This window comes from Botryllus schlosseri, chromosome 15 (genome assembly GCF_051294905.1).
Source record: "Botryllus schlosseri isolate E-star chromosome 15, Bs_hap1, whole genome shotgun sequence".
Taxonomy (NCBI): Eukaryota; Metazoa; Chordata; class Ascidiacea; order Stolidobranchia; family Styelidae; genus Botryllus; species Botryllus schlosseri.
Window position 1 is genome coordinate 6861584 of NC_137250.1, and position 26827 is coordinate 6888410.

The 26827-nt window shown below is 40.3% G+C and overlaps 2 protein-coding genes across 4 annotated transcripts; one reads left to right on the forward strand and one right to left on the reverse strand.

Moving 5' to 3' along the window:
• Nucleotides 1–1546: 1546 nt before the first annotated feature.
• On the reverse strand, nucleotides 1547–18844 carry LOC145457541 (uncharacterized). Of its 3 annotated transcripts, none has more exons than XM_080335760.1 (19): nucleotides 18711–18844; nucleotides 18165–18382; nucleotides 17265–17427; nucleotides 17094–17199; nucleotides 16595–16694; nucleotides 16365–16530; nucleotides 15723–15919; nucleotides 13765–13893; nucleotides 13539–13624; nucleotides 11485–11609; nucleotides 11216–11362; nucleotides 10602–10756; nucleotides 10462–10533; nucleotides 9706–9821; nucleotides 8379–8606; nucleotides 8123–8291; nucleotides 5560–5700; nucleotides 3946–4391; nucleotides 1547–1912 (listed from the first exon to the last, which is right to left on the reverse strand). In XM_080335760.1, the coding sequence occupies exons 1-18, from the start codon at nucleotides 18736–18738 to the stop codon at nucleotides 4032–4034; spliced, it is 2706 nt and encodes a 901-aa protein (XP_080191886.1). In that variant the 5' UTR covers nucleotides 18739–18844; the 3' UTR covers nucleotides 1547–1912; nucleotides 3946–4031. The 3 variants fall into 3 exon arrangements, with proteins under 3 accessions (XP_080191886.1, XP_080191887.1, XP_080191885.1); XM_080335761.1 differs by having other exon boundaries at nucleotides 8418–8606; nucleotides 18165–18385; nucleotides 18711–18840; XM_080335759.1 differs by having other exon boundaries at nucleotides 18165–18385; nucleotides 18711–18840.
• Nucleotides 18845–19162: 318 nt separating this feature from the next.
• LOC145457543 (alpha-enolase-like) lies at nucleotides 19163–26534 on the forward strand. Its single transcript, XM_080335763.1, has 2 exons — nucleotides 19163–19185; nucleotides 25014–26534. Exon 2 carries the CDS (start codon nucleotides 25041–25043, stop codon nucleotides 26367–26369), a length of 1329 nt encoding a protein of 442 aa, XP_080191889.1. The 5' UTR covers nucleotides 19163–19185; nucleotides 25014–25040; the 3' UTR covers nucleotides 26370–26534.
• Nucleotides 26535–26827: the final 293 nt, after the last annotated feature.

Genomic DNA, 26827 nt, shown 5'->3' on the forward strand with positions numbered 1-26827 from the left:
AAAAAGTCATTTTTGAAGAGCCCTATTGTACAGTGTACATACCAAGTCGCAAAACTAGAAAATTTCGGCCTCTCCAGATTAGATTAGAATGAACAGAGATTTTTCCAGATTAGATTTTCTCGATTCTCAAAAACTTTGAAATTGAATCAAATTTCGTATCAGACAAACACAGAACAAAAAATCATGTACACTGCATATCAAATCCGAAATGAGAATGTCTGTACCTACACCAAGCTTGGCTCGTTTAAAATAATAATAATAATATACTTGACCGTTTTCAGAAAAACCAGAAATTAGATTAGAATTAAAAATGAGGGCATAAGAACCTTTACAAATTAGATTAGAATTATATTACCGATATTTCACCCTTAATTATTATAATTAGACAGTCAAGTCTGTTACAGAACTATTTTAATGCGATTTGGCGGCTAAATTCGCACGCTTTTCCGCCTGTTTGGGAAGCACACGATCGCTAGCCTCTATATTCACGCCTAGTTCATCCGCTTGGGGCGTGATCACTTGTGACCCCGTATTGAATTACAAATTTGTAGCAGTAAACTTACATCATCCACAGAGATTACAATGCTGCTCGTTGAGACCCAGGAGCACTGAAACTCAAAACCGAAGCCGACACATTGCGCAACAGCATAAATGCGCGCCGCCGGCTTTGTCAGACAGCCGCAAAGCCCGGAGTTTCATAATAGGCCGCCTTCTCTAACCCAACAAAACATTCGCGCGGTCTACGATTGCGCAATCTACCTCAGCCCAACTCAAGTAGCGCAAGTGTGAATGAGGCTTGTATGATTGAGGCTTAAAGCAAAATCTAATTGCACCGACACGGCATACGGAGAGAAGGATTAACCTCAGACATCATCAGATCAATTAGATATAGCAATTTCCAAGACACGTCAAAACTACTTAAAGTGGAAGTCGAAATTGAAAGGTCTTCAAACTACTTGAGTATGTACTTTCAAAAGGTAGATTTGGTCGGATACTTTTGGTAGGTGATCGCATGTGGCCAGTTTTGAAACAGACAAGATGCATCATTGAGACTAACGCAAAACGACTAATAGCTTTACTGACTGAAAATATATTCAGTTACCATGATACAGGGACCATTTACGCGACTTTTACGGCAATTTTACTCATTAACGCTTTAAAATCCAAGCGAATGGCTTCAGCTGAAGTGGAAAAAGTCTAATAACATAATCAGTGCAAGATAGGAGGAACTTACTTAAGTACCGGTACTCAGATATATGATAATACTCCGTTATTGACCACCTCTAGACGTGGACAGTGGACACTCAGCACACGCTTCAAGTTACCTATGACTAAAAACCGCCCAGCACGTCTAACGCCCTGTCCGCTTACGACACCAATGCGCGCTCGGCGATCAACAATACACGAACGTGAACAGTATACACATTACTCGTGGTTTTCGTGTTACTATTCCGTTGGAAAATCCGCCAAAAGGCCTCTGCTAAGATGTTCAAATAATGCTGTAGGTTTCTACCTTACGAAACCCCCAGAAAATATGTAACACACATTCTGTATATGTAATTTGTGTATTATATAATAGGACAGTAGATTTCGGCTAGTTTAAAAAGTCAATTGTAAATACGCCATTGTTAGGTCACAGACGATGCCAATTAGGAAACGGCAACGATATAAATACGCGTTATATTGCCAAGGTTGAAAGCAAGAAAAAACAATACTGCGCGTAGGAATGAAATATAAACGAACCCTGGGAATGAACTTGATCAATAGTCACTCAATCCAAACAAGTTGATGAATACACCACAGCAGCTACATTATGGCCGACGTTCGTGTTTTGATACCGCTTCTTCCTCGCAATAGTTCTCGACCTTCTTGAACGGAGTAACTGCACAACAGACGCTGCGGACCGGTGAACCTACAAAAACCACACTGCACCCTGAATTTAATCATTAAAAATGCAAGCAACTATAATGTAAGATTGGAATCTTCATTTAAACACGCCTCATTCATACTACATAAATACGTGGTTATATTGAAGTTTCTGCAAGGCGAAGCGCGCGAAGTCCTGTTAAAGACCACGAACTTGCTTGTGATTGTGCACTGTGCAGTCTTTGAAATGCAACCTTGCTATTTGCTATAGCCTCTATTATAGTGCCAAGTGTTGCTTAATTGCACTGTTGAAAAGCCATTTCAGATGGGTCGCGACTCAGACGCTTTTAATGTTACGCTTTCGTATTCATTTTTTCAAATATTCGTAACACTTCATATTCTCAAGATTAAAAGAGTAATTTCACATTCTCCTTCTTCAACAAGGTACGTTGCCGTGCTTACAATACGTGAGCCAGATTTTCGTCACAATCATATTGATTGGAGGGTAAAATTCGATAGTGCGTTATTGTGTATGCGTGAGATTATTAAAATTCATTCTTTCCTCCAAGGTCTTTGCGAACCTTGATTGGAAAATGCAGCAATCCAGTCCAATTTGTCGTTATAATCAACAATCAATTTCCGCAACGCAAGCTCCTCATAACCCCTTTGTGTTCTACGTAACAGACGAATTTGCTGATTGGATACGCGCTTTCTCGTCTGTTGTCGCTTGTGGTATTCATGTTTTTTTTAAACTTCAATGGTTATTTATACCAGACTGATATCCTTTATTATGATTGCACATCTGCCGACCTGGAGCATGGTTCACTTCCAGACATTTTTAAAACACTGCTCAAGCAGATCGGATGGCGAGGAGCCTAGATAAGCCTTTCAGGTCTGTATAATCGATCTGTTACTTGCAGGACCTACTGCCGCACCCCAACCCCTCAATAGGTACATCAATCTCGAAGAGGAGCCAAGAATATCTCATGAATCAACATAGAATAGGAAGAATGTGGAGAATATTTGAACTTCTTCCTAATTTCCTTCGCGCAATGAGCGATTTGACATCGTACGATGTCTTGGTTTTGATAGGGCTACCCACCTCCCTAACAAAATAATAGGCTCAATTTATAGAAATAGGTCTTCCGGTGTCGGCCATTACCGTGCCACGACATACATAGACATATGAAATTTCGGCTAACATGCAACTCCGCGAAATGTGTTGCCAGAAGCTCGACAGTGAGAAGACCTCTGCCGAAAGGGATCGAATCCCAAATATATGCCGAATTTTCCATTGACTCTAAAAGAGCCTAAATGGCTGTCTCCAAATATTGCTGCCGGCAAAATTTCATAGTATAGTAAATGAAATTGCCAATATCATTGACCGAATAATCATCATGAATTCGGGAAATATTCACGCTAGGCGCGACCAGATAACTGTAACACACTGAAAACATAACAACTGGCGCCCAGGAGCAGTGGTTAAAAGTTGGTCGCGAAGGGGCTTCTTCTGAAATTTGGAAGAAAAGTGGGTCACTAACCGAAAAAGGTTGAGAAGCACTGGTTTAGGGGATAAACCGAACTGGATATTATTCAATACTCTGCACAAGAGCCCGACCGATATCGGATTTGTGAGCCAATACCTATAAAATCGATAACTAGCACCGATAACGCCAATATATTCGATACCGGTATACAACAGATATGGCATCTGCCTATTTCACTGCACTTATTTGAATAGCTTTGCAGCCATTGGTGTCCTAGGACACGGCTTAAACTAAACAGACTACATCAGAACGACTGTAAGATATATGAAATTATCAATATATCAATATTCCCCGTCTATCAGTTGCAGATTACAGTCCCAACCCCCAACTACCATGTACCAATTACCGATGTTTTCTATCTCTAACTGTCAATACTGGTTTCTGTTACAGTATGGTATCAATAAATTGGTCTGGCTCCAGTCATGACCATGTCCCATAGGTTGAAAACCAGTAGTTTAGGAGATAAATCGGACTGAAAAGCATTCAATACTGACTGAGCAGTAAAAGGCCTCAATGAAATACGCAAGCTTACCCTAGAGTCAAAGGTGAATTTGACCTGTCCCATACCGCCACAGTGCAAAGGCAATCCTTCAAGCTCACATTTCTTCCCACCATCAGTCAGTGATCACCTTCTACATCTACATCTGTCTCGTCAACAGGAACGGTATGCGCCGTGATATTAACCTCAACGTTGCTTTTCATCAGTTCCGCTTTTTTCCCCAGCGCTTTATCAGGCCTGGACACGTTCCGCCTTAAATGCTTGCGTTTCGAACCGCTTCTGATTGCGTACATCGGGCCTTCGGGCAAACTAAGCAAATCGTCTCGGACTGCGTCAGAAGTCTGCGGCTTGTCACCGGGCGATGACTTTTGATTGCTTTTGTGGCGACATTTGTGGGTGTCCAGCAGAGGCTGGTTTTTGAATGTCTTTCCGCATTTAACGCAAATTGGTTTGAAGGAGTGCGTCTTCTCGTGCGCTAGCTGGAATGGTAATCAGTTCGAGGTGGTCAAAGTATTCAAGCAGACATAGAAGAAAATGAAGATATGGAAAGTGCTCGAATAAGTATTTTCAAAAACTAGATTTAGTCGATGGGCTACAAATTCCACTCAATCACAAGTAGACATGGGCATTTCAAAGACACGCCATGACTGTTTCCAATGGAAGTTGAAAATGAAGATCTCAAAGTACGCGAGTAAGTAATTTCCAAATTTAAATTTGGCCAGGAGGTCACAAACTTTTAGCAGTCAATTGGAGATGGCAACTTTTGGAATTGCAAGATTTATCTCCATTCATTAATACATTCATTAATACGGGAAATTTTACTGCTACTATTGATGGTTTGACTAAATTATGTAAAAATCTTATTCTCGACTCAACTCTCGAAAGACCTGTGACCCGTCCCCACATATAAGGAGTTGACTACTTTTTTAGTCAACTTTGCCGTCAAAATCCAGATCGCGAGTCTATTGTTATGGCATATTTTAGTTGTCTCCCTACAATCGCTTGTCTCTCAAAGTTATAAAAGAGGACGGATTACAAAAAAGAGGATATTTGGGTGTCCTCAGAGGACATTTTAGATTTCTTGAAAAAGGAGGACCAATGGCATTACAATGTCTACAAGTGGGTTGGATTTTCGAATACATATTCTGCTACCGTGATACAGTGGCTCTTTCTCCTACCTGCCATGACAATTTCACACATAAAACTGATGGAAACCAATACAATGACTGTTTTATACTTCACAAAATTCAAAGTGTAGAAAGTAAGTGGTTTTGCCTCAAATGATTTTCAAGTAGAAGTGACAGTAGTTTAAAACATACTCAGAAAGAGTAGCAGTACATCATTACGGACTACCTCTGACAAAAAAGGTTGTGGGCTCGATCACCGGCGGGTACAGACCAAAGATCTTAATAGTAACAGCCATGGCTTCCATGCTCATCTATCAGTATTGCCCGGATAGCAAATGAGTGGTGCTACAAGACTTAGAAAGTCTTACAAGGTTATGTCTGCACCTTCCTCGTCCAGCGGCATATGCACTCATGGTATGCATATGCACAGATTGTGTGTACAATATCTCGAGTCAGTGTATATGCCGCAAAAAAAATCAAGGACAAAAATATACTACGGTCAAAAATTTCTGCCACAAACCTTGATATTCCTTCTCGTAAACCTTTTGGGGCAGAACGAGCACTGATGCGCCTTGATCCCATTATGCGAAATGATATGGGCCTTCAATTTGTCGGGACGGTTGAATTCTTTCATGCATTTCATTGTTTCGCGGAACGGACACTAAAAAGATGCAAACATAGCACCTACGATCTTGGTAGTAAGACTGGGCAAAACCAAGAATGCGGGTGATTAGAATGGAGCAACACATAACAGTAATAAAATAATAATATGGATCTATTTGTGAGTCACAAGGACAATGATAGTATCATAATTGAATAGCTTCATGGTGGTACAGAACTTCAATATACAATTGAATAGTATATTGATATTGGAAAGAACCCGAATATTTTCGGCCGACACTCGTCAGGGGTAATTGTCCTCAACTAGTAGAGAATTGAAAAGAACATTGCATATCAACAATCGTGTCACCAAATATGATGTCACCTGCATGAAATTTCGAATAATCGGGGCAAAGAGATCAGTAAAGCTTGATGTACTATTTTTGGATGGTACACAAACTACTTCTGTTGGCACGGACTCGGTTGGCGTGTTTTGATAAAATTCGACTCTGAAGGATATACAAATTAAAGTGTGAACGGCCTCTCCCGACGACAGGAAATCCGTTGTCTCAACAATTTTTCGCACAAACATCATCCAACAAATGTTTGACAATAGCAGAATTCATGGCCTTTGCCTGTTTTGAATCAAGCTTCAGGGGAGTCAAGGGTAAGCTTTTCTGTGAACCATGATTATATCATACCGTTCGGCGACCATTGGAGGGTCGATCGCTACTTGACAAAGACCTTGTTTCGTGAATATTCGTAGCATTGTGTACTGTGTAGTGGGCTTTTGCGATGCTATAATATGGCTAACCGAGGTTTGGAGCCGGGGAAGAACAATTGAAACATATATATATCGTTTATAAAATAGTACTCTCTAAGTCAGTGGTTCCCAACCGGGGAGGAATTCCCCCCTTGGGGGGAATTTTGCAATTTTTAGGGAGGAATTCCACTTTAGAATTGTAACGAATTTCCCAAAATGTTCATGTCCGAACTGTCATGTTGGAAACCAGTTATATCAAAGCGTATGCTCCTTATACCTGTTTTTTTGCTGAAAGTATGTTCAAATGCTATTTGAAATCTCTTTCTCCCATACAAGTTCGCCCTTGTTTTCTTTTTTGGACTAGTTCAGATGTGCTGCAGTTCGCAAGACAATTCTGTAGGTCAGCGACGGCCTCTCAATCAAATATATTCTAAACAAGCAAATGTCGTGCCGAATCTATCACAACAAGGCCTCTAACGAAAGTATTTATCTTATATTTTCATAAAGTGACAAAATATTCCCACGTCGTCGATTCAAGTCAAAGAGATCGCTAGCCTTGCTTTATTTTTAGTGAACAGCTACTCGATCGAAAAAATGCATGTTAAACTTGGTGCAATGTTGCCGAAACCGAATGAATGTCCTAAATTACAATGAGCTCAAGCAGGAAATCTGATCACGTGTATGTGATATATCAGGGTATATATCAGGGCTGTAACCAATTCACGAGGCTCCGAGTCACAAGTCAATTTCACTTTCATAGTTTTAACTCGAGTCAAGTCGAGTCATTTTCAATTCACCATTGAGTCAAGTCCGACGGTCCAAGTCACCGAGCATAGGGTCGAGTCCGAGTTATGGTATTATGACTCAAGTACCAGGACCCACTTTACTGTTCTTCGAAATTACAATGAAATGTCGGTCTTGGCCGTCTTATATAGTCACGAGTCATATGGCTTGGTTCGATTCATGTACAAGTCGAATCAATACACAGATTGTCTCTAGTCGAGTCGAGTCGTTTCCCTATTTTGAGAAAATGACTCGAGTCAAGTCGAGTCATCAGAAAATGCTGACTCGAGTCCGACTCGAGTGTGGTCAATCCTGCTATATATGAAAATACCAATATTATTGGCCAAATGCATACGCACACTTGAGAAAAAAATCGCGAGACCAGCAAATTTGTGCATACTGATTTTTCACAGCAGTTATATTAGCGATTAGTGCATGATAAGCCGAAAACACAAATGGAAGTATGGGGTTCTGTTAAGTCAAGCCTTCCAGAATTTGTTTGATTGGGACCAAGACCATTGTTTGGAGGTCTTCAAATTATTGTTACAGCCCTGCTAGAAACAGACACTCCGTACCTCCGGTCTGATTCTTCGGTCAACAGGTGATTGCGCGGTAAAAATGACCTTTTTTAATCATCGGGCAGATTTCTCCTAAGGGGGGAATTTTGGCTCAAATTTCGGCCAAGGGAGGTACGAGATCAAAAAGGTTGGGAACCACTGCTCTAAGTGAAGGCACATTTTCATTACCATACTGCTCTCAAATTTCCATACAATGACATAAATTACTTTGTAAGTTCACAGTAATGCGAAATTTTAATCTGATTTCCATTCATCATTTGTAGTGTAATTATATTAAAAAGTCTGTATACATGTTTATGTTATTGCTCCACTATGGAGAAATCCCACCACTCACGCTTGTACGGTACTCTCAATCTTACCTTGTATTTCTTATTCGGGTCATGCGTCACCATATGCCTCACAAGCTTGTCCTTGCGATTGAAACCGGCGTCGCAAATCTGGCATTTGAATGGCTTTTCCTTAGTGTGAATGAGCATGTGCGATTGTAGGTAGTAGACGCTGTTCAAATACTTTCCACACTGCTCGCACCTATGATGGAAACCATTTTTGTCGATGACCCGTGATGAGTGTCAGCGAAAAATACTGGGGTGATCTCAATATGAAAATACTATTTACTTGTACACTCTTTTTAACGTACGAATCCAAGTATCATACTTGTACTTTTTCCTGGGCGTTTCGGAATGCATCTTGTTCGTGTGGTTGTGCAGGTAATTCTCGCAAGAAAACTGCTTCCCGCATACGTTGCACAGGTGTTTGTGCGACTCGACCATCATGTGCCTTTGAAGAAGTTCGGCTTGCGTGAATTTTGCCGGGCATAGCTTGCACTGATGCTTCACGACACGCCTGAAATAATTAGCAGCGGTTAGAATGGGTTGAATCGGTGGTTCTTGATCTCACATTGGTTGCATAACACTTGGAAATCTTTACTCGAATTGGGTATCCTCCGGTCTCAGAAAGACATATTTTGGTCAAATTCAGGCCATTAACGAGATCAAAGGTTTCCACCAATATGCAATTCAGTTTTGCAAGCTACGTGTAGTTTTATTTGGAGGCATCACGCCTAGAGTTATGGCTATAGTCAGGGCTGCCAAAGACATTGATGAAAAGTTAAGGACAGCCAAACAAACTTTTCGCCCATCTCTGATTTGCCGAAAGGAAGGACAAACTCCCCTCAAATAAGGTCACAAAGACGAATCCGGGGAATAAGGACGGCCTGACAACCTTGTCTATAGTATTTCTTCCATGTAAATTTAGGTAATAATTACACTGGTCAACACATATTTTTAGGCGGACATAGCAGAGTGGTTTTGGGGGTTCTGAAGGGCACTGATTGCGAATATGAAAGAATGACTGAGAACGACACGGGGGTTCTTCATAGTCAATTATCTATTTATGTGCAGCATAAAATTAGAAAAATCCACCCTTTTCTTCGTACCAAGTGAAATATTCAAGGGTAATTACAGTAATTTTGGGCTTTTTTGGGGGTATAAATATCTTCTTAACAAGAGCCAAATGGCAAAACTAATGTGATATTCGTAATACCCAACCTCAAAAACCCCAGACACGACTAAGATGTTCTGCCAAAAAAATTTTTTTTTCCATTTTGTTCAACAGTGTTATTAGTAGTTTGATTGCCGAGGCAGAAAAATTCTACTTCAGCAGTTTTTATGCAAAACTATTTACTTTTTACATTTCAGTTTTGCAAATGGAAAGTTGTTTCGGGATCAGTTTTCGTCACTTTTATCAGTGTAATTGTCTAATTTGATAGCCCTGTATCGATCGCGGCCCCTGCATATATGATTGAAGATAGCACCTATTCGTCGTGTCATCAATCAGTTTACGTTAGTCACAAGGATCCATCTTGAAATATTCTTTGAAATTACTGGAGTATTTTTCAGTATTTCTCATGTACTGGATTCAAGTATGAGAAATATTTGATTACCTCGTGGCTGACTTGTCGTTGAGATGCTCCTGATACTGGTGCACGCCAATATCGTGCAAGGAGTCGAAAAGTTTGTGACAGTGGTGGCATCTGTACCGAATGCTCCCTTCGTGAGTCTGAAATTGAGCCGGTATTGAATACTACAGGTAGTATTTCCTCCATTCGCAGTTAAGACATTTTTCTACTCAGACTAACGCCACTTTTACAGATTTGGTGTTAACATAGTCACTTTCGACAATGCAAATTTCATGTGCTTAGGAACAGATTTGCATACTTTGATTAATGACATTGCTACAATCTTTTGGTAACATACACTCTGCTTTCTTGTAATTGAAAATACTTCAATATCGAATATAATATTCCATGCTTATAACGTTTCCGTAGGATAATTTTCGGGTCATTTATAGGATGCATAGAATATATAGTATAATATCCTACTATAATAATAAAAACTATCAATTTTTGTAGCACCATTAGGCTTAAAGGCGTAGCTACTTTTTAGTCACGCATTTGCATTCCTTAAACAAAATCCTATTTTACACTCCTGCTCGGAGTAGTTCTGAGGTGATTAATTTCAAACACGATAAAAATAACTTCTTTCAAATGAAGTAAAACCAACCACTTTGAGGAGCTCCAAAAAATCTGTCTAACAATGCTGGTGTAGAGGACAATATTTCGATGAACACAACACGGGTGCACTTTTCCATGAACTATCCTAACTTCAAAATTTTCCCGTCAAAATAAAATTCACCCTACCTTGACATGTTCGACGTAATCATCCAGATCGGAAAACGTTTGCTCACACCCTTCGCTGACACATTTGTATACCTTGAAGAATAACGCAAACAAAACTAAAAACCCACACCAGAGCTTCTAATGTATCGACAAGACAACACCTGCTTGTCTTTGTGGCGAAGCATGTGTGTTTTCCGTTCGTTGTACGATCCCAATGGTTGATTGCAGTAAGGACATAGTCTTGTGGCTTTAGGAAATGACGGGTATGTCGGTGGATTTGCTGCTGTTTTGCTACTGTCCGTACCTGAATTGTTACCTGAAGTATGAGGAAATTTTTAGACATCTACTCATGGAAACAATCAGATCGAGGACTATCACAATGCGATGTATCAATCAGAAGGTAAAAGAATAGCCTATGCAATATGCCAGAGCACTTTTACGGAGCACTCGGGCTACTTTTGCAAACTTGCAATCCTAGCTTTTTGTTTTTACACTACTCCCACTTCTACTTCAACAATTTTAAACAAAGTTACTCAATATCTATAACTTGGATTTTGAAGGCAGGAAGCACCTTTAGGATTATTTTGCATCACTGCTAATGGAATTTCAAGAATTACCTTCTAGGACCTTTTATTATCGACTTCCATTTGAATTAGTTTAGACATGATTTTGAAATTGCTTTGTCTACTTTTAATTAATTAAAAATCTATGGCAACACCGCCACTTGAGTAACAATTCTGACTATTTTGAACACCAAAGCACTCTATTGACGTACCTATGGCGGAGTTTGGATGCACTACCATGATAGGCATTATCTCCATCGCTTCCTTTGGCCAAACTTTGTGCGTCTCCATGTGCTTTCTGACATTCGATTTCTGAGCAAACGCCCTTCCGCACACAATGCACTGGAACGGTTTTTCACCTGAAATGTATAGAGACGAAAAATGGCACTGCAGTATTTTACAAAATTATCATTACATGCGAGGACTATGTAATGGTAGACACATTTGATGTAAAGAAATGATTTTGCTATACAGAACACACCTGTGTGACTACGAACATGTTGTTCCAAATCAAACGTCTTGCTGAAAGATTTTCCACAATACTGGCACGTAAACACTTTTTTGGACACAATCTTCTTCTGCACATTCATAGTAGGATTGCTTGTCCTGCAATTGAAAATTTTAAAACAGAGAACCAGTCAGAATGAAATGCTGGTGACATAATGACTTACTGTTAGAGATAGGCAAAATGAATCATCGATTCAAAATTGTTTCAATTCATTCTTCCTGCTGTATGATTTGAATCAATAATGTTGACTCAAATCAATAAGGAATAACCACAAAGTGAGAACATAGTGTTTGTCACAGCAGTATTGATTGATAGCTACCAGGGTTGTAATGACTCGAGTCAAGACTCGACTCGAGTCACGATTTTCTGATGACTCAACTTGACCCAAGTCATTTTCTCAACAGATGGAGATGACTCGACTCGAGTCAATCTGGTTATTGACTCGACTTGGACTCGAGTCATTGCGCATGACTCGAGACTCAGACGGCCAAGACCGACATTTCATTGTAATTTCGAAGAGAAGTAAAGTAACCACACTCTTGGGATTTTGTAAATTGGTACTAATTCTTGAAAATTTGACCAGAAACTGCTTAAAGTGAGGAAAATTAGCATATTAAAATGCGAAGTATTCGATATCCTCAAACAGATTATAAAAAGTGGGTTTAACAAGACTTGACAGTTAACTGAGTAGTCAACACAACGACTTGGACTCGAGTCATAATAGCATGACTCGGACTTGAACCTCTGCTCGTTGACTTGGACTCGAACTTGACTCGGTGGTGAAGTGAAAATGACTCGACTTGACTCGAGTAAAAACTATAAAAGTGAGATTGACTTGTGACTCAGAGTCATGTGACTTGGTTGCAACCCTGATAGCTACCAACAACACAGTGCAAGCTCATACAAGAGTCAAGACCAGCAGCTCATTCATGCTAATGCTGTCTCTGAGATGCCATCCACCCCTAACATAAATAATGAACTTGGAACGTGTCAATGTCATTGGTGCTCCTCCAGTTGATCCCGACTATCTCTTGGCAATTACCCTGTAAATTTTGTGTCAGTGTCATCAGTGTCTCCCAACACGGTTTGAGAAGGCGACCCAGTTAATAATATTTCACATCGGTAAAATCTTGTAACCTCAACAAATAGTCGTCATATCTTTACTAATCAAATTGTTACGCAACTTTGACACAAAATGAGTTTGAGTACAGAACACCATTTCTTGAATTCGGGCCATGGTGTATATATTTTCAAGTTTTGTGATGTCGTCACGTTCTCAATTACATTTTGCCCATCGTTATTTTTTTCACTTCTGATACAATATGCCTGAAAACTTACGACCCCATTGCGCACAAAATATGGCTTGATCCCAACTGGTAGATGTGAAGGCACAGGAGTTTGAAAATTTTGAATTCATTATACTGTCAACCTCATGAAATTGTTGAGTTGTCTACAAAAACGATATAAAACAAATTTGATGAAATTATGACCCGTTGAAGCAAAGTTTTTCATTAATAATTGTAGGATTACCCACCGTTCAGGCTATTTTCGTGAACCCAATATTTTAAACTGCAATAACTTCGCTTCTACCGGTTGGAAATGAGAAAAAATTGTTAAGCATCGTTTTTTTTTTGGCAACTTAATAAGTTCAACAGTTTCAAACTCTCGTGCGTTCACATCTACTAGATGGAATCGAGTCAAATTTGGTGTGAAGCGTTGTTTTTTTGGCAATCTAACAATTTAATCAGTGAAACCGGAAAAAAAAAAGTTATTTTTGAATGAACAACCCAACTGAGCGCTTTCAAAATCAATGTTTACATAACATTACCGTGACTCTCATTAAGAATAATGCTACATCATTATTTTAGGATTTTGTTAAACAGTATATTCATGTTTGTCGTGTATTCAAATTGCTTTGAATTTTGTGTCTCCTGTAAATTCGGTAAATAGAAAAATATTGAAAATTGGGATTGGATTTGAAGATATTTTTCAGTATGCGATTCGAATCAGCTACGATGCCTACTTACTGCACAGTTTCCTGCGGTTGCATCGTCGACGTAATCTGCGTCACGAAATCGTCTTTATTGAGGACATCAGGCATCTTTGAATTATCCTAGATTACAAAATTCACAATCGCAATGCGAGACCAAAGCTAGACAAAGCATTGGAAGAATCATATCTCCATTGGAGAGTTAAATTTTCATGGTTCCACAGAATGATATTCCAGAAATCCCACGGGCAACTGCAGGTTACCTGCATAGAAACAGTGTGCGGAGCAAAGTTGCCGTCTTGCGTAGAACAGAAGTTAGGGGTCGATGTCGTGTTGTTGACAGGGAGCTGTGCAACGTGAAGCGTAGACAGGTTCAAACCCACCGCATAATTCTGAAAATATTACCGGCCATTAGATATCGGCGAATTGAAACAAAAAGAGCCAGTCAGTAATAAAACACTAGTCACATTGTACTAATTGCTCGAATGGTTGAGTTTTTAGGCAAATTTTGTGGATTTTGTAGAGTAGACAGCAATTTGGGTATTTTCTACATCCACTTGTAGCAGCTAAAACGTGTCTTCGAAATCTTCTATTTGTAATTGAGTAAAAATTTACCGCCTTACTCCTTCCTTGAATATTATATTCTACATCAGGGATTGGTAAACTGAGGTCCACAGACCTATTGTGTTCCGAGAACTAGTTGTGAGAGGTCCGTGAAAGGGCAATACGTCATCAAGAAACTACAAAAACACCTTAACCTTTGAGAATGACGCCGGGAATGGGGCTGTACTGCCTTTTCTTGTCCTTAGTTATCTTATTTTAATAGGCATGGGATAGACCAGCGGTTACCCAAGTGGGCGATATCGCCACCCAGTGGGCGATTTTGAGAAACAAGGGGGCGATTGGGGGGCGAAAATGTTACGTCCTGTGAGATATATTTCATTAACACAGCCAAAAAATGCATGTGAAGACGGCTTATTCTGCATATGACGCGAAAGTTGAATAAATGAATGGTCAACTCAACGTAAAATAGACGCGGAAACCGGTTTTCCGAGCACCTACTTGAAAAGATGACCTTTTTCCAGTCAATTCACCAGCGATCAGAGTTAGGTGAATAAACTTCATGTTTGTATATTCTTCTTTTTCGGATCCGTAAATGTGAGGGGGGGAAAACTTGTGTCCGGCTTGATAAGGGGACGATGAGTTGAAAAAGGTTGGGGACCACTGGGATACACATACACTAATCAGGGGTGGCCAACCTTTTCAGCCAAAGGGCCACATTGGACTGAAGAACTGTTGCGCGGGCCACGAGCCGCGCCAAGCGCGAAAATTTTTCAAAGTTCATAGGTCAATAATATTGTCACTTTACTATATTGCGGGCCTGCTGTATATCGCTGGCCTCAGTTTGCAAGGACTGGACTATTCGGCACCTGGACAATAGACATATCGATATCGAAAGCTTCGACCAACATGCGTCAATCATTTTGTGCTTAGGTTTCATAGTCGACAGTATTTCTGCAAGGGTAAAAGCAAGATCGCATATGTTGAACGACACTTTGTCTCGTAATCGCGAATATAGTTAGACTCAATCTAATACATTAGGAGTTCTTCCATTTTCACAAAGGGGTAACAATATTAAAAGCATGAAATCGAGTGACAACATGTTGAGCTAAGCGTGCAGAAAATTTTAACTTTTGATAAATCTGTCGCAAATCATTCTGCTTTATTGTAGTGAACAAAGATCTAACAAAATGTGACTGGCTCATGGATCTGCCAATGCGTCGGAACTGATATTTTAGTCATCACATTTCAAGTGTTGCGGCCAGACTAATCACATTTTTGGTTGGCCTTGCAAGTTCACAATCTGTGCAATCCATTTTTGATAGGCTAATATTACTAATTTCGGAAATTACCTCGCGGGCCACTCAAAACCACGGCCACGGGTTGGCCGGCCTGCACTAAATAGATATGATGTGTTAACTTCCAGCCATCGAATTCTGAAATTTTGAAGGGGTCCACAATCAAAAATTTCAAGAACCCCAGTGGATATGTCGAATGTTTTCGGCTGACACACTTGTTTCAATATAAAAATCTCATTCAATTGTATATTGAAATTCTGTATGTCCAGGAGTATCTTCAATTACTCGTAATTCTACCCTTTCACCACGCCTTTGACCACGTCTGAAAAGAGCGCACGCAGTAGATAGGTAAGCTTTCATACCATCGATGTATTCTTGGGGAGGAGAGAATACGTGGTTTGCGTCTCCAACTGCTGTTGCGGCTGGATGTGAATGTAGACTTGCTGAGTGTTGTTGAACGAAGACAATGGCTGCTGGAATGTAGTTGGGATTTGCTGCAGCAACGGACTCATTCCAACTCCGCCGATTACGTTCACAAAATTACCGATTTGTTGGTTTACTACAAAATGAAGAAGTATATCAAAAAAGTTCTACTCAGTCACACACAAGTAAGAGAAAATATTTCCAAAACTATTTCAAGCAAAAGTAGAAAATGAGAAGTCTGTTAAGTCATCAAGTAAGTAGTTTCGAACGTAAAGCATAATTGGTCGAGGGTTCGCATATTTCCCAATTGCAAGACGCATCTTTGCAACTAACGCAAAATGATGACGGTACGAATAGCAACAATTTTCGGTAATATAATCGGCAGTTACTGCGATGGCTATTTCACGCAGTTCTTATAACTATTTGAGTCATAAAATTGATGCGAAATTATCCAAAAACAACTTTCTAGTTCAAAAGGAAAAGTGAAAAAAGTAAATAGGTTTTCCTGAAATAACTGTACCAGTAGAAGTATCTTTTTACTGACAAATACTGCTTAAACTCGCAGGCAATCGTTACAATACCTTCTCCCTCTTGATAGCAACGATCCAGAGTATTGTCAGTGTTGAAAATGGTTTGATTATGCGTTGAAGAGTTGACTAGCATGTCATCTGCGATCACAATGTTCTCTAGACTTCTGGAATTCACAGGCATCGCGCTAGGCTGCATGAGCCCACAGGAATTATGCAACTGAAATGGAAGAGAGCAAAATTTTGCCAAATAAACGCTCCGTTAGAGTTTGGACTTTTCTTACTTGCACAAGACCATTCATATCGTTCATATTTACGGAAGCATTGGCCTGTGCTGATGATAGTGCCGAATTACCACAGATGCCGGATGTTTGGGCAGCATCCCTGGAATGGAAAGGATAACAGTAATGTTGATGGATAACCACGGTCCTTGGAAGCTCAGGGAATGGTTGTCATGACTTGAGTCATGACTCGTCTCGAGTCACAATTTGTAATTGAAATATGAAAAATGACTCGACTTGACTCGACTCGAGTCAATTTGTGTATTGACTCAACTTGCACTCGAGTCCTTGCGCATGACTTGGACAGTGACATACACATGGCCTAAATGTGATGGCAGTTTTCACTAACTGAGAGTATTATTATTATCACGAGTTAAGTGCTTAAATGGTGAATCAGCTCAACGGTGGGTTCGCAAATAGTCAAAGTTTAAATATCGTCATTTGCGGCAAATATGCATCACATTTTGAAGTAGCCTAATCGATATTGATAGCCGTTACCTACCTTACAGCATCTGATGGGGAATTTCGATCTTCATGCGTGTTCTGCGATAAATTCAAACCTGTCGCTTCAATATTATTCGGAAAACTCTGTGAAGGATTTAGGCTTCCTGCGATAGATAACAGAATTTCGTAAAGTGACATCACAATATTAAAAGTAGAAGGAAATTCCTACCCGTCAAAGTCGGTAAAACAACATTAGCTCTTCGGACATTTTGAAACACCGGTGGGTCGGGAAGGCGCATGCTAGGCAATACATGTTGTTGCTGCTGACTATGTACAATCTGCGTGATGTGGTGGTTGCCAATACATCCCTCTTTTTTGTGTTGCAGGAAAACCTATCAGAGTCAGAAAAAATTTGGATGGTGTCTATATCACGATCAATCTTAACTTACTGACAGATAAGCAATCTAATGAAGCCTAACATACAGTGGCAAGAAGCAAAAAAAAATATTTTCTTCACAATAAAGAGCTTCTTGGAGGTACAGAACTTCAATATACAATTGAATAGTATATTCATATTAAATGAACCCGAATATTTTCGGCTGACACACGTAATGGGTAGTCGTCAGCAATTAGTAGAGAATTGGAAAGAACATTGTATATCCACGATCGTATCTCAGTGCAATAAGCAACAATAATTCAGGCATGTCCTGTCTGCCATCAGATAGTTTTATAATTTGCAGCAATTGAAATATCGATTACTGACTGACAATAACGAAAGGCGTAGTCACAAAATTCTCAAATGATGCACGTCTTTCTAGTGGGAAAAGATCAAGTATGCAAGCCAACTGACATACACCTTCTGCCTTTTTGTTAAGTTAAATATCAGGGCTGACTATACCTAACATAATATAGTTCCACATGCTCAAAAAAAGCCGCAACCAGCCCATATTTGTACAATGAAAACAAATGCTGAGGAATTCCACTAATTTAGCTTCGTAAAATCAACTTCCATGTCAGAGAACGGTACGAAAATATATTTAATGTAGAAATTGTGCTGCATGTTAAAGCTAAACAAGCATGTTTGTATGCATGACATAATTCACACAAATTTGATTTGTTATTTACTTACACGCAAGTCAATGAACTGCTGTTTACATATGCCGCACATGAAGACATCTTCATCGCCACAAAGAGGTACGTTTGGGAAGTAATTTTGGCTTTCTGAAGTATTTCCACTGGTAGATGACTCCGTAATAGCGATATTTGTTAAAGTTCCGGACACATCCAGCGACCTTGCGATGTTTGAATCGACTACTTGAGGATCAAGCAATGGTAAATTGTCATCACCTGCTGTATGGTAGGAATTTCAATCATTGATTATTATCTGGCAAGTAACAAACGATACACATCTATTGCCACAATTATTTTTGCATAGACTGGGTAAATTTCAGAAAATAGAGCTATCAGAACGAAGAAAATATGTAACCATATTCCAATCGTACAGAAACCGGCACATGACAAAACGCCTCAAACATAGCGCAGGTCCGTTTGTTTACAGCTGATACGCCGCAAAATTGTAATAGTTGTTCTCATCATAATCCTGATAACAAATTATGAAATAATACATAAAAAATTGTAGATAACCATATTTTGGTAAATAATGATCACAATTTACCTTGAATCGAACCAAAATAGGACTGCATCGAAGCGGATTACGAAGATCAAAACCTCGACTTCCACCACCTGTACGGAGTAGTCAGCTGATGAATATAAGGAACAGCCAACAGAAACTGATTTCGTAAGTCATGCATGTCATCAATAGTGACAGAGGCCTATGTTCAAATCATTGAAACGTAATATATTATACCTATTTACTGGCAATCAGTAATTTATAAATTATTGAGATTCCATATACTGTATTTTAAACGAATTATTTTACCATCCCACAATCTTAGCATTCATAAATTTTACCTTTGCCGACCTCCACTGGAAGTGCCAAGAATGCAGCCATAAGTTTCTTGCAAAATCGAAATGGAAATTTGGAGGTCGTTTAGTTCGATCATTCAGTAGAAATCGGCTTTCAAGCTAGTAAGTCGGTTTTTTCGACCTCTGTTCAGTCCGAATCCAACGATCCGCCGTGAAGGTGAAAGGTGATGACTATTACTTGTATCTTCGTTTTCATCACTATCAAAGTCATCGCTAGGTCAGGCCCCGTGGATATACTCAGATATCGCAGATATCGCAGGTATCGCAGATATCGCAGATATCACTACTGTGGATATACTCAGATATCGCAGATATCATTGTGGATATACTCAGATATCACCAAAAACCGCAGACATCGAGGTCATATAAAGGTCACGCTTCGTTTAGAGCGCAGATATCACGTCTTAAGCATGTCTAGGTCGATTGAGTGCGCGATATCACGTACGGACCATGCCTAGGGGAATTTTGTGCGCAGATATCAGCTCTGGAGCATGTGCGGGTACAAATAGTGCGCAGATATCAGGTCTGGACCATACCTGGGCTCTTTTGGTGCGCAGATATCAGCTCCGGAGCATGTCCGAATACAAATAGTGCGCAGATATCAGGTCTGGACCATACCATGGGCTCTTTTGGTGCGCAGATATCAGCTCCGGAGCATGTCCGAATACAAATAGTGCGCAGATATCAGGTCTGGACCATACCTGGGCTCTTTTGGTGCGCAGATATCAGCTCCGGAGCATGTCCGAATACAAATAGTGCGCAGATATCAGGTCTGGACCATACTTGGGCTCTTTTTGTGCGCAAATATCAGCTCCGGAGCATGTGCGAATACAAATAGGGTGCAGATATCAGGTCTGGACCATGCCTGAGTTCTTTTGGTGTGCAGATATCAGCTCCAGAGCATGTCCGGATACAAATGGTGCGCAGATATCAGCACCTATGTGAGCATTGAACATATAATGCCCTAACCAGTGCGCAGATATCAGGTTTGGCGTCTTTTTCATGCGCAGATGTTAGCTTCGGAGCATGTCCGGATACAAATAGAGCGTTGCGACGGTCAACTTAATCGAATACGCAGGTAGGGCTAGTCGACAAACATGGTAAATGCTGTTTAAACAGCTAAATGAGAAACTCCGACCAGCTGCGCTTTGTTCGGCTCACGCATTAGCACGAAATCCGAGCCGTGTCGGATTCTTCGGGAATTGTGTATATTGGTGGTTAATCCGAGAATTATCAACGAAAAACTCAAATAACTCCGCTTCTACTAGTTGGAATTGATTCAAATTTGTTTTGCATCGTCTTTGAGGAAAATTCAACAATTTCGGGGAGTTGACAGGAAAATTTGAAATTTTTAAAACATTTTTTCTAATAAATTAAAAATTTAAATTGGCTCTGCGGTGGCTTATATACTTGTTAGAATTGAACCAAATTTGGCGCGCAACGGTTTTTAGGGTAACCTGACAATTTAATCAGTGAATGGCTGGAATCCGGAAAAAAAGTTATTTTTGAACGACACTGTACTCATGACACACAAAACCTGAAAGTACCTCAGATTTAAACCGCGGTATAAATACAGTAGCCTAGCCTACAACATTTTAATCCAAATTCTGCATGCTCATAGTAATGGAGAATGGTATGCACGTATAGGGACGTAGGATTTATGACCGCTATATAATTCTTAGTTAGGTTATGTTTTCTTGTGCCACTCTTCTCCGCCCTTCGGGTGTGAATACACACTCTTTTCGCAAGGAGTGTGAGGCTATTTGAACATTTATCATGGCAATTATTCTTATATACGTGATAGAAACATGTGCCAATGCTACTCTCTACTTTACAAAATACAAAGTGTAAAACAGTATTATTATTTCCTTAAAATTTTTTCAAGTAGAATTGGATGTAGTACAAAGATATATAACCACTAGAGCAGGGGTGTGAAACATACGACCGGACGATTTTATCCGACCCGCGAAAAAATTTCGATTTGATAGAAAAATGCTTGTATTATCCTGCATATTTCTAACAAATATTGAGATTTTTAGTCCGTGAAACTTCTATTAAATAATCCCTCAATGCAGCAAAGGTAAAATATGTGCATAGGCCACATTTTACCTATTATTTTGTGGTTTCACTCTAGCAGTATTAGCAAAAATTCGGTGACATTGACACGCAATTCCGGGAAGCCAAAATGGAGAACACTGACTTCAGAGTTTTATGGGAAAATTAACCTAGAATTGACCTAGAAGAAGCGAAAACGCCAATGTGAAATCGTTGCATGCATGAATATATGGAGAATATAGTAGTTACAAAAATGTAATTCAAATATCTGCGTTCGCACTACTGTATCACTTCTGACTGAAAAGGTTCCCGACCACCAGAGGAAAACGAATCGCGATTTAAATGAACCGAATTCCAACGGCCACATCTACAGTTAAATCTCTTGTATTCCTCCCAACGCATACGCAGAGTTAACGCCAGATTACGACTGAAACAAGGCGATCATAGAAATGTGCTGATATCGTCGTAAGAGCCCCTGTTTTAGCGGTTTGTAACTATATTCAACCAGACAATATTTGTATTTTTGCAAATTCCATTGTTTGCGAATAAACGTGTCGCTCGAATAGAACCCTTAATCCCCTATGTTCTGAAGGTTTGAACAGAGGTGGTCAAAGTAGGCAAGAAATCTACTTGAGTAGAAGTAGAAGTAGCGACGAAAAAATCTACTCAAGTACGAGTAGAAGTACTTCTTCTATAAGCAACCTAAAACTACTTGAAGTAGAAGTAGAATTAACTGACTTTAAAAGTACTCAAGTAAATAAGTAGTTGTGAAAACGATCCTAATTCGTTCACATGGATTGTAAAAAGATGCAATTGAGCTATGCGAAAAGTGACGAGCTTGATTCATATTGATGCATGATACTAGCAGGTATCCAATTTTCGATAGCATAAGAATTCGTCCACATCATAGGATGAAAATGATAGTATTATTATGGAAATGCGATAGTTATCCTTTGTTTTCTCGAACAGCACGTTTTAGAAAATAGCATGGTACGGCGCCATCCCCCATATTATAAGGTCCGTAGTTTAGTCGAAGAGCAATACGGAGAAGTTGTATAGGATAGCCTACGGTGTAAACACTTTGCGCGATTAGTAAACGTTAATAAAAATATGGGGGACCGTGAAAATGCCATATTGTGCAGTTTTATTTCCGGAAATTAAAGGCATTACTTTACTTGCTTTTATACTTCAACATGTATTTTATTCAGACGAAAGAACTGATATTAATAATAGTTCAAAGTATGTGATACTGGGAATTGAAAATAAAACATAAATACTACTTCTAAAAGCGGAACACGTTTTTCATGCCTTCAGTCGAGAAAGTTTCAAAGGCGTTATGCTAAAACAGCACTAAAACTAACAAAAAAGTCAGAGTCCACTTTTCCTGGTTAGGACGTGCCATGGACATGCTAGATTACGATATGACAAATAAATGATAGATTGCGAAACATCAGTTTAAAACGATATGATGAGCCATATATACTGTGATGAATTATTTCATATGGGCGAAGGGCGACAATGTGGTGTGAACGCAGGGATATCTAGTTCCAGATATCCCTGTGTGAACGGAATCACACCAACCCCCTACCTAAATTATATTCATCGATACTTTCGTGAAATCATACTGCATGGTAACTCCGTATCTACTGCGCGCGAAGCGCGACGAAAATCCTGGGCTCTACTCAACTTTTATGAATATCAAATGTTGATGCTCCGTGATAACAGCCCCGAAATTTCTCAGGCTTTCTTCCTGATTGGAAGATTGAGCTACTTCTACTTGACAAACTGAAAATAGCGAAAAGTAAGTAAGTAGATCACAAAATATTACGAAGTAGAAGTAGCGAAAATCAGATCTACTTAAGTAAGTACCAGGAGTAAAGAAAAACTACTTGAGTACTTCGAAAAAGTAGAAGTACTTCGTTACTGACCACCTCTGGGTTTGAATGCGGCCCGCGAAACAACTTGAGTTTGACACCCCTGCACTAGAGTAGCCTAAGTGATGCAAGCAGGCAAAATCTGCCAGAGGACTCCAAAATAACTGTAAGTGGTTTGTTACTGGTCAGCTCTGACCAGTGACCAGGCCTGACCATTTCCATCCAGACATGATGTGGAGTTGATATCGACCAAAGAAATACGCTCAGGCATGGTCCAAACCTGACATCTGCGCAATATTTGTATCCAGACATACTCCGGGTCTGATATCTGCGTATCGCTTGGCGTCAGACATGCTGCGGACCTGATATCAATGCAGGAAACAGCGCCAGGTATGGTCTAGACCTGATATCTGCGCACGATTTGTATCCGGACATGCTCCAGAGCTGATATCTGCGCACAAAATTCCCCCAGGCATGGTCCGGACCTGATATCTGCGCACCAAAGAATCCAGGTATGGTCCAGACTTGATATCTGCGCACTATTTGTATTCGGACATGCTCCGGAGCTGATATCTGCGCACCAAAAGAATCCAGGTATGGTCCAGACCTGATATCTGCATGCGCACCAAAAGAATCCAGGTATGGTCCAGACCTGATAGCTGCGCACTATCTGTATTCGGACATGCTCCGGAGCTGATATCTGCGCACCAAACGAATCCAGGTATGGTCCAGACCTGATATCTGCGCACCAAAAGAATCCAGGTATGGTCCATACCTGATATCTGCGCACTATTTGTATTCGGACATGCTCCGGAGCTGATATCTGCGCACCAAAAGAATCCAAGTATGGTCCAGACCTGATATCTGCGCACCATAAGAATCCAGGTATGGTCCATACCTGATATCTGCGCACTATTTGTATTCGGACATGCTCCGGAGCTGATATCTGCGCACAAAATTCCCCCAGGCATGGTCCGGACCTGATATCTGCGCACTGAATCGACCTAGACATGCTTAAGACGTGATATCTGCGCTCTAAGCGAAGCGTGACCTTTATATGACCTCGATGTCTGCGGATTTTGGTGATATCTGCGATATCTGAGTATATCCACAATGATATCTGCGATATCTGAGTATATCCACAGTAGTGATATCTGCGATATCTGCGATACCTGCGATATCTGCGATATCTGAGTATATCCACGGGGCCCTAGGTCATGCGATTAATCGAACAAACTATAGGTATATGTCAGTACCTTAGTAGCAGTACGGATGGTGGGTGAGCCGTATACATTCTCGTTTAGGCAATAGCTATTAGGACGCTTACGAAACTAATCGCGAGCCTTGAGTTGACGTTGCATCCTACTGGGCAATCGGTATATTTGTAATCGTTATGAACTAACTGACATGACCTAGTTATATCCAATTTAATTGGACTACATATTGAGTTGAATTTATTGTTAATAATGTATCCTATCAAAAATACCATAAGATTGCCATACAATGAAAAGATAGGAAGGTGTCGAAAACACTTGAAGTTGCCTAGTCTTTGAAAATAGAGACCCACCTTGGCCGCTACGATAAAACAGAAAAGGCATGCGCAGTTGCGCACTGAATGAAAAGTAATTAATAGGGCAAGTTTTTACAACTTTTTTTTACAGCTTTCGGCAGCTTCCTAAGTACTCGTAAGATATGTAGAATGCTGTTTTAAGCTGTTTAAAGGAATCTTATAGTGCAACTTTTTGCAACTTTTGTCCATTTCTTTCATTCAACTCTTCGCAACATTTTGCAACTTTTCCGATTTTTCATGAAAGTATTTTCGGTTTTGATGAAATACACGGCCGAATTTGACTGGAACACCGTAAATCAGCACCGAAGTACGGGTATTTCGAATTTCGGGAGTTGGGCCGGTAAATTGACCTTTTTTTTAGTCAACCGAGCAAAATGTGGTCTTTTAGTGCAACTTTTGTCAAAAATGCAACTTTCTGTGGATTTAAATGCAACAAAAACTTGCCCTAGTAATGAAAGATAAATGGAAACTTGGAAAGTATTTTGTATTTTAGTTCCAGTCGATTACCTTATAAATCATCATGGCCATTTCAAGCATCCACGCAAGGCAAATATACGACAGCCGAGGAAATCCAACTGTCGAGGTCGACCTCGTCACGAAGCTCGGTTTATTCAGAGCTGCAGTACCGAGTGGCGCCTCCACAGGAATCTACGAAGCCCTTGAAATGAGAGATAAAGAAAAGGCATTTCTTGGCAAAGGAGTCTCGAAGGCCATCAATAACGTGAATCAAGTCATTGCTCCTGCCCTAGTCGGAAAAGTTCTCGACCTCAAAAACCAATCCGCTGTTGACAAGATTCTGCTTGACCTTGACGGCACTAAAAATAAATCGAAACTGGGCGCGAATGCGATTCTTGGAGTGTCATTGGCCGTAGCTAAGGCAGGCGCGAAAGAAAAAGGTGTTCCACTGTACAGACATCTTGCAGATTTAGCTGGAAATAAAGATGTACTTCTCCCTGTACCATCGTTCAATGTCATCAATGGCGGTAGCCATGCGGGGAACAAGCTCGCAATGCAGGAGTTTATGATATTTCCCTGCGGGGCCTCCACCTTTTCGCAGGCAATGCAAATGGGAGCAGAAACCTACCAAACTTTGAAATCCGTAATCAAGAAGAAGTACGGCCAAGACGCTACGAATGTTGGTGACGAAGGAGGCTTTGCGCCCAACATTATGAACAACAACGAAGCTCTCGATTTGATACAATCAGCGATAGCCCAAGCCGGATACGAAGGAAAAATCAAAATCGCGATGGATACCGCCGCTTCCGAATTTTGGAATTCGGAGAAGGCGCGATACGATTTAGATTTCAAAAATTCAACACCCGGCGATGTTTCCGATAATAACCGCTACAAAACGCCCGATGAATTGGGAGATTTGTACAAAACTTTCATCAAAGGCTATCCCATCGTATCTATCGAAGATCCATTTGACCAAGATGACTGGGAAGGTTATTCTAAATTTACAGCGGCCGTAGGAGCTGACACGCAAGTCGTTGGAGACGATCTCCTAGTTACAAACCCAACGCGTATTCAAACCGCTCTCGACAAGAAAGCATGCAACGCACTGTTGTTGAAAGTCAATCAAATAGGATCGCTCACAGAAGCTATCGACGCTTGCAAACTAGCCAGAAAGAACGGATGGGGTGTGATGGTATCTCACAGATCTGGGGAGACTGAGGATTGCTTCATCGCAGACCTCGTCGTCGGGCTTTGCACTGGTCAGATTAAGACCGGAGCCCCGTGCAGATCTGAACGTCTTGCAAAGTACAATCAGATTTTGCGTATCGAGGAAGAGCTGGGCGCCAACGCGAAGTTTGCAGGGGCCGATTGGAGAGACCCGAAAGTCTGTTAAGATTGGAAGTGACGCAGCATGGAAAGCAGTACATTTGCGATATGTTATATTCTCTTTAGTCTAGTATTATTTCAGCAATCTGGGTTGCATATGTGATTATCTTACTCACACAAGTTCAACTTGTCTGTATCCAAGCACCTGTGGAATAAATCTGAGTTAAATGAATGTACAGAATGTGTATTGGTTTAGACAGCGATGCTGTTGTATTTACTTCCCTACAGGATCACCTATCACTTGCATTGTGACTGAAATATTGAGAGTGGGGTGTTTCTCAATTTGCACTCCTTGCTCCGTGGCTGGACTACGCTGTTTAGCAATGGCTCTTCACCTCTAACGTATGCTATTGCCACCTCTCACCTGGTCTCCAATAGACCTGAGTTCCTTGTCTGCAGTGTTGTGTTACCACCAGGTGAGATACAGTAAAATCAGTTTACAGCAGAGGTGGCCAACCTTTTTGC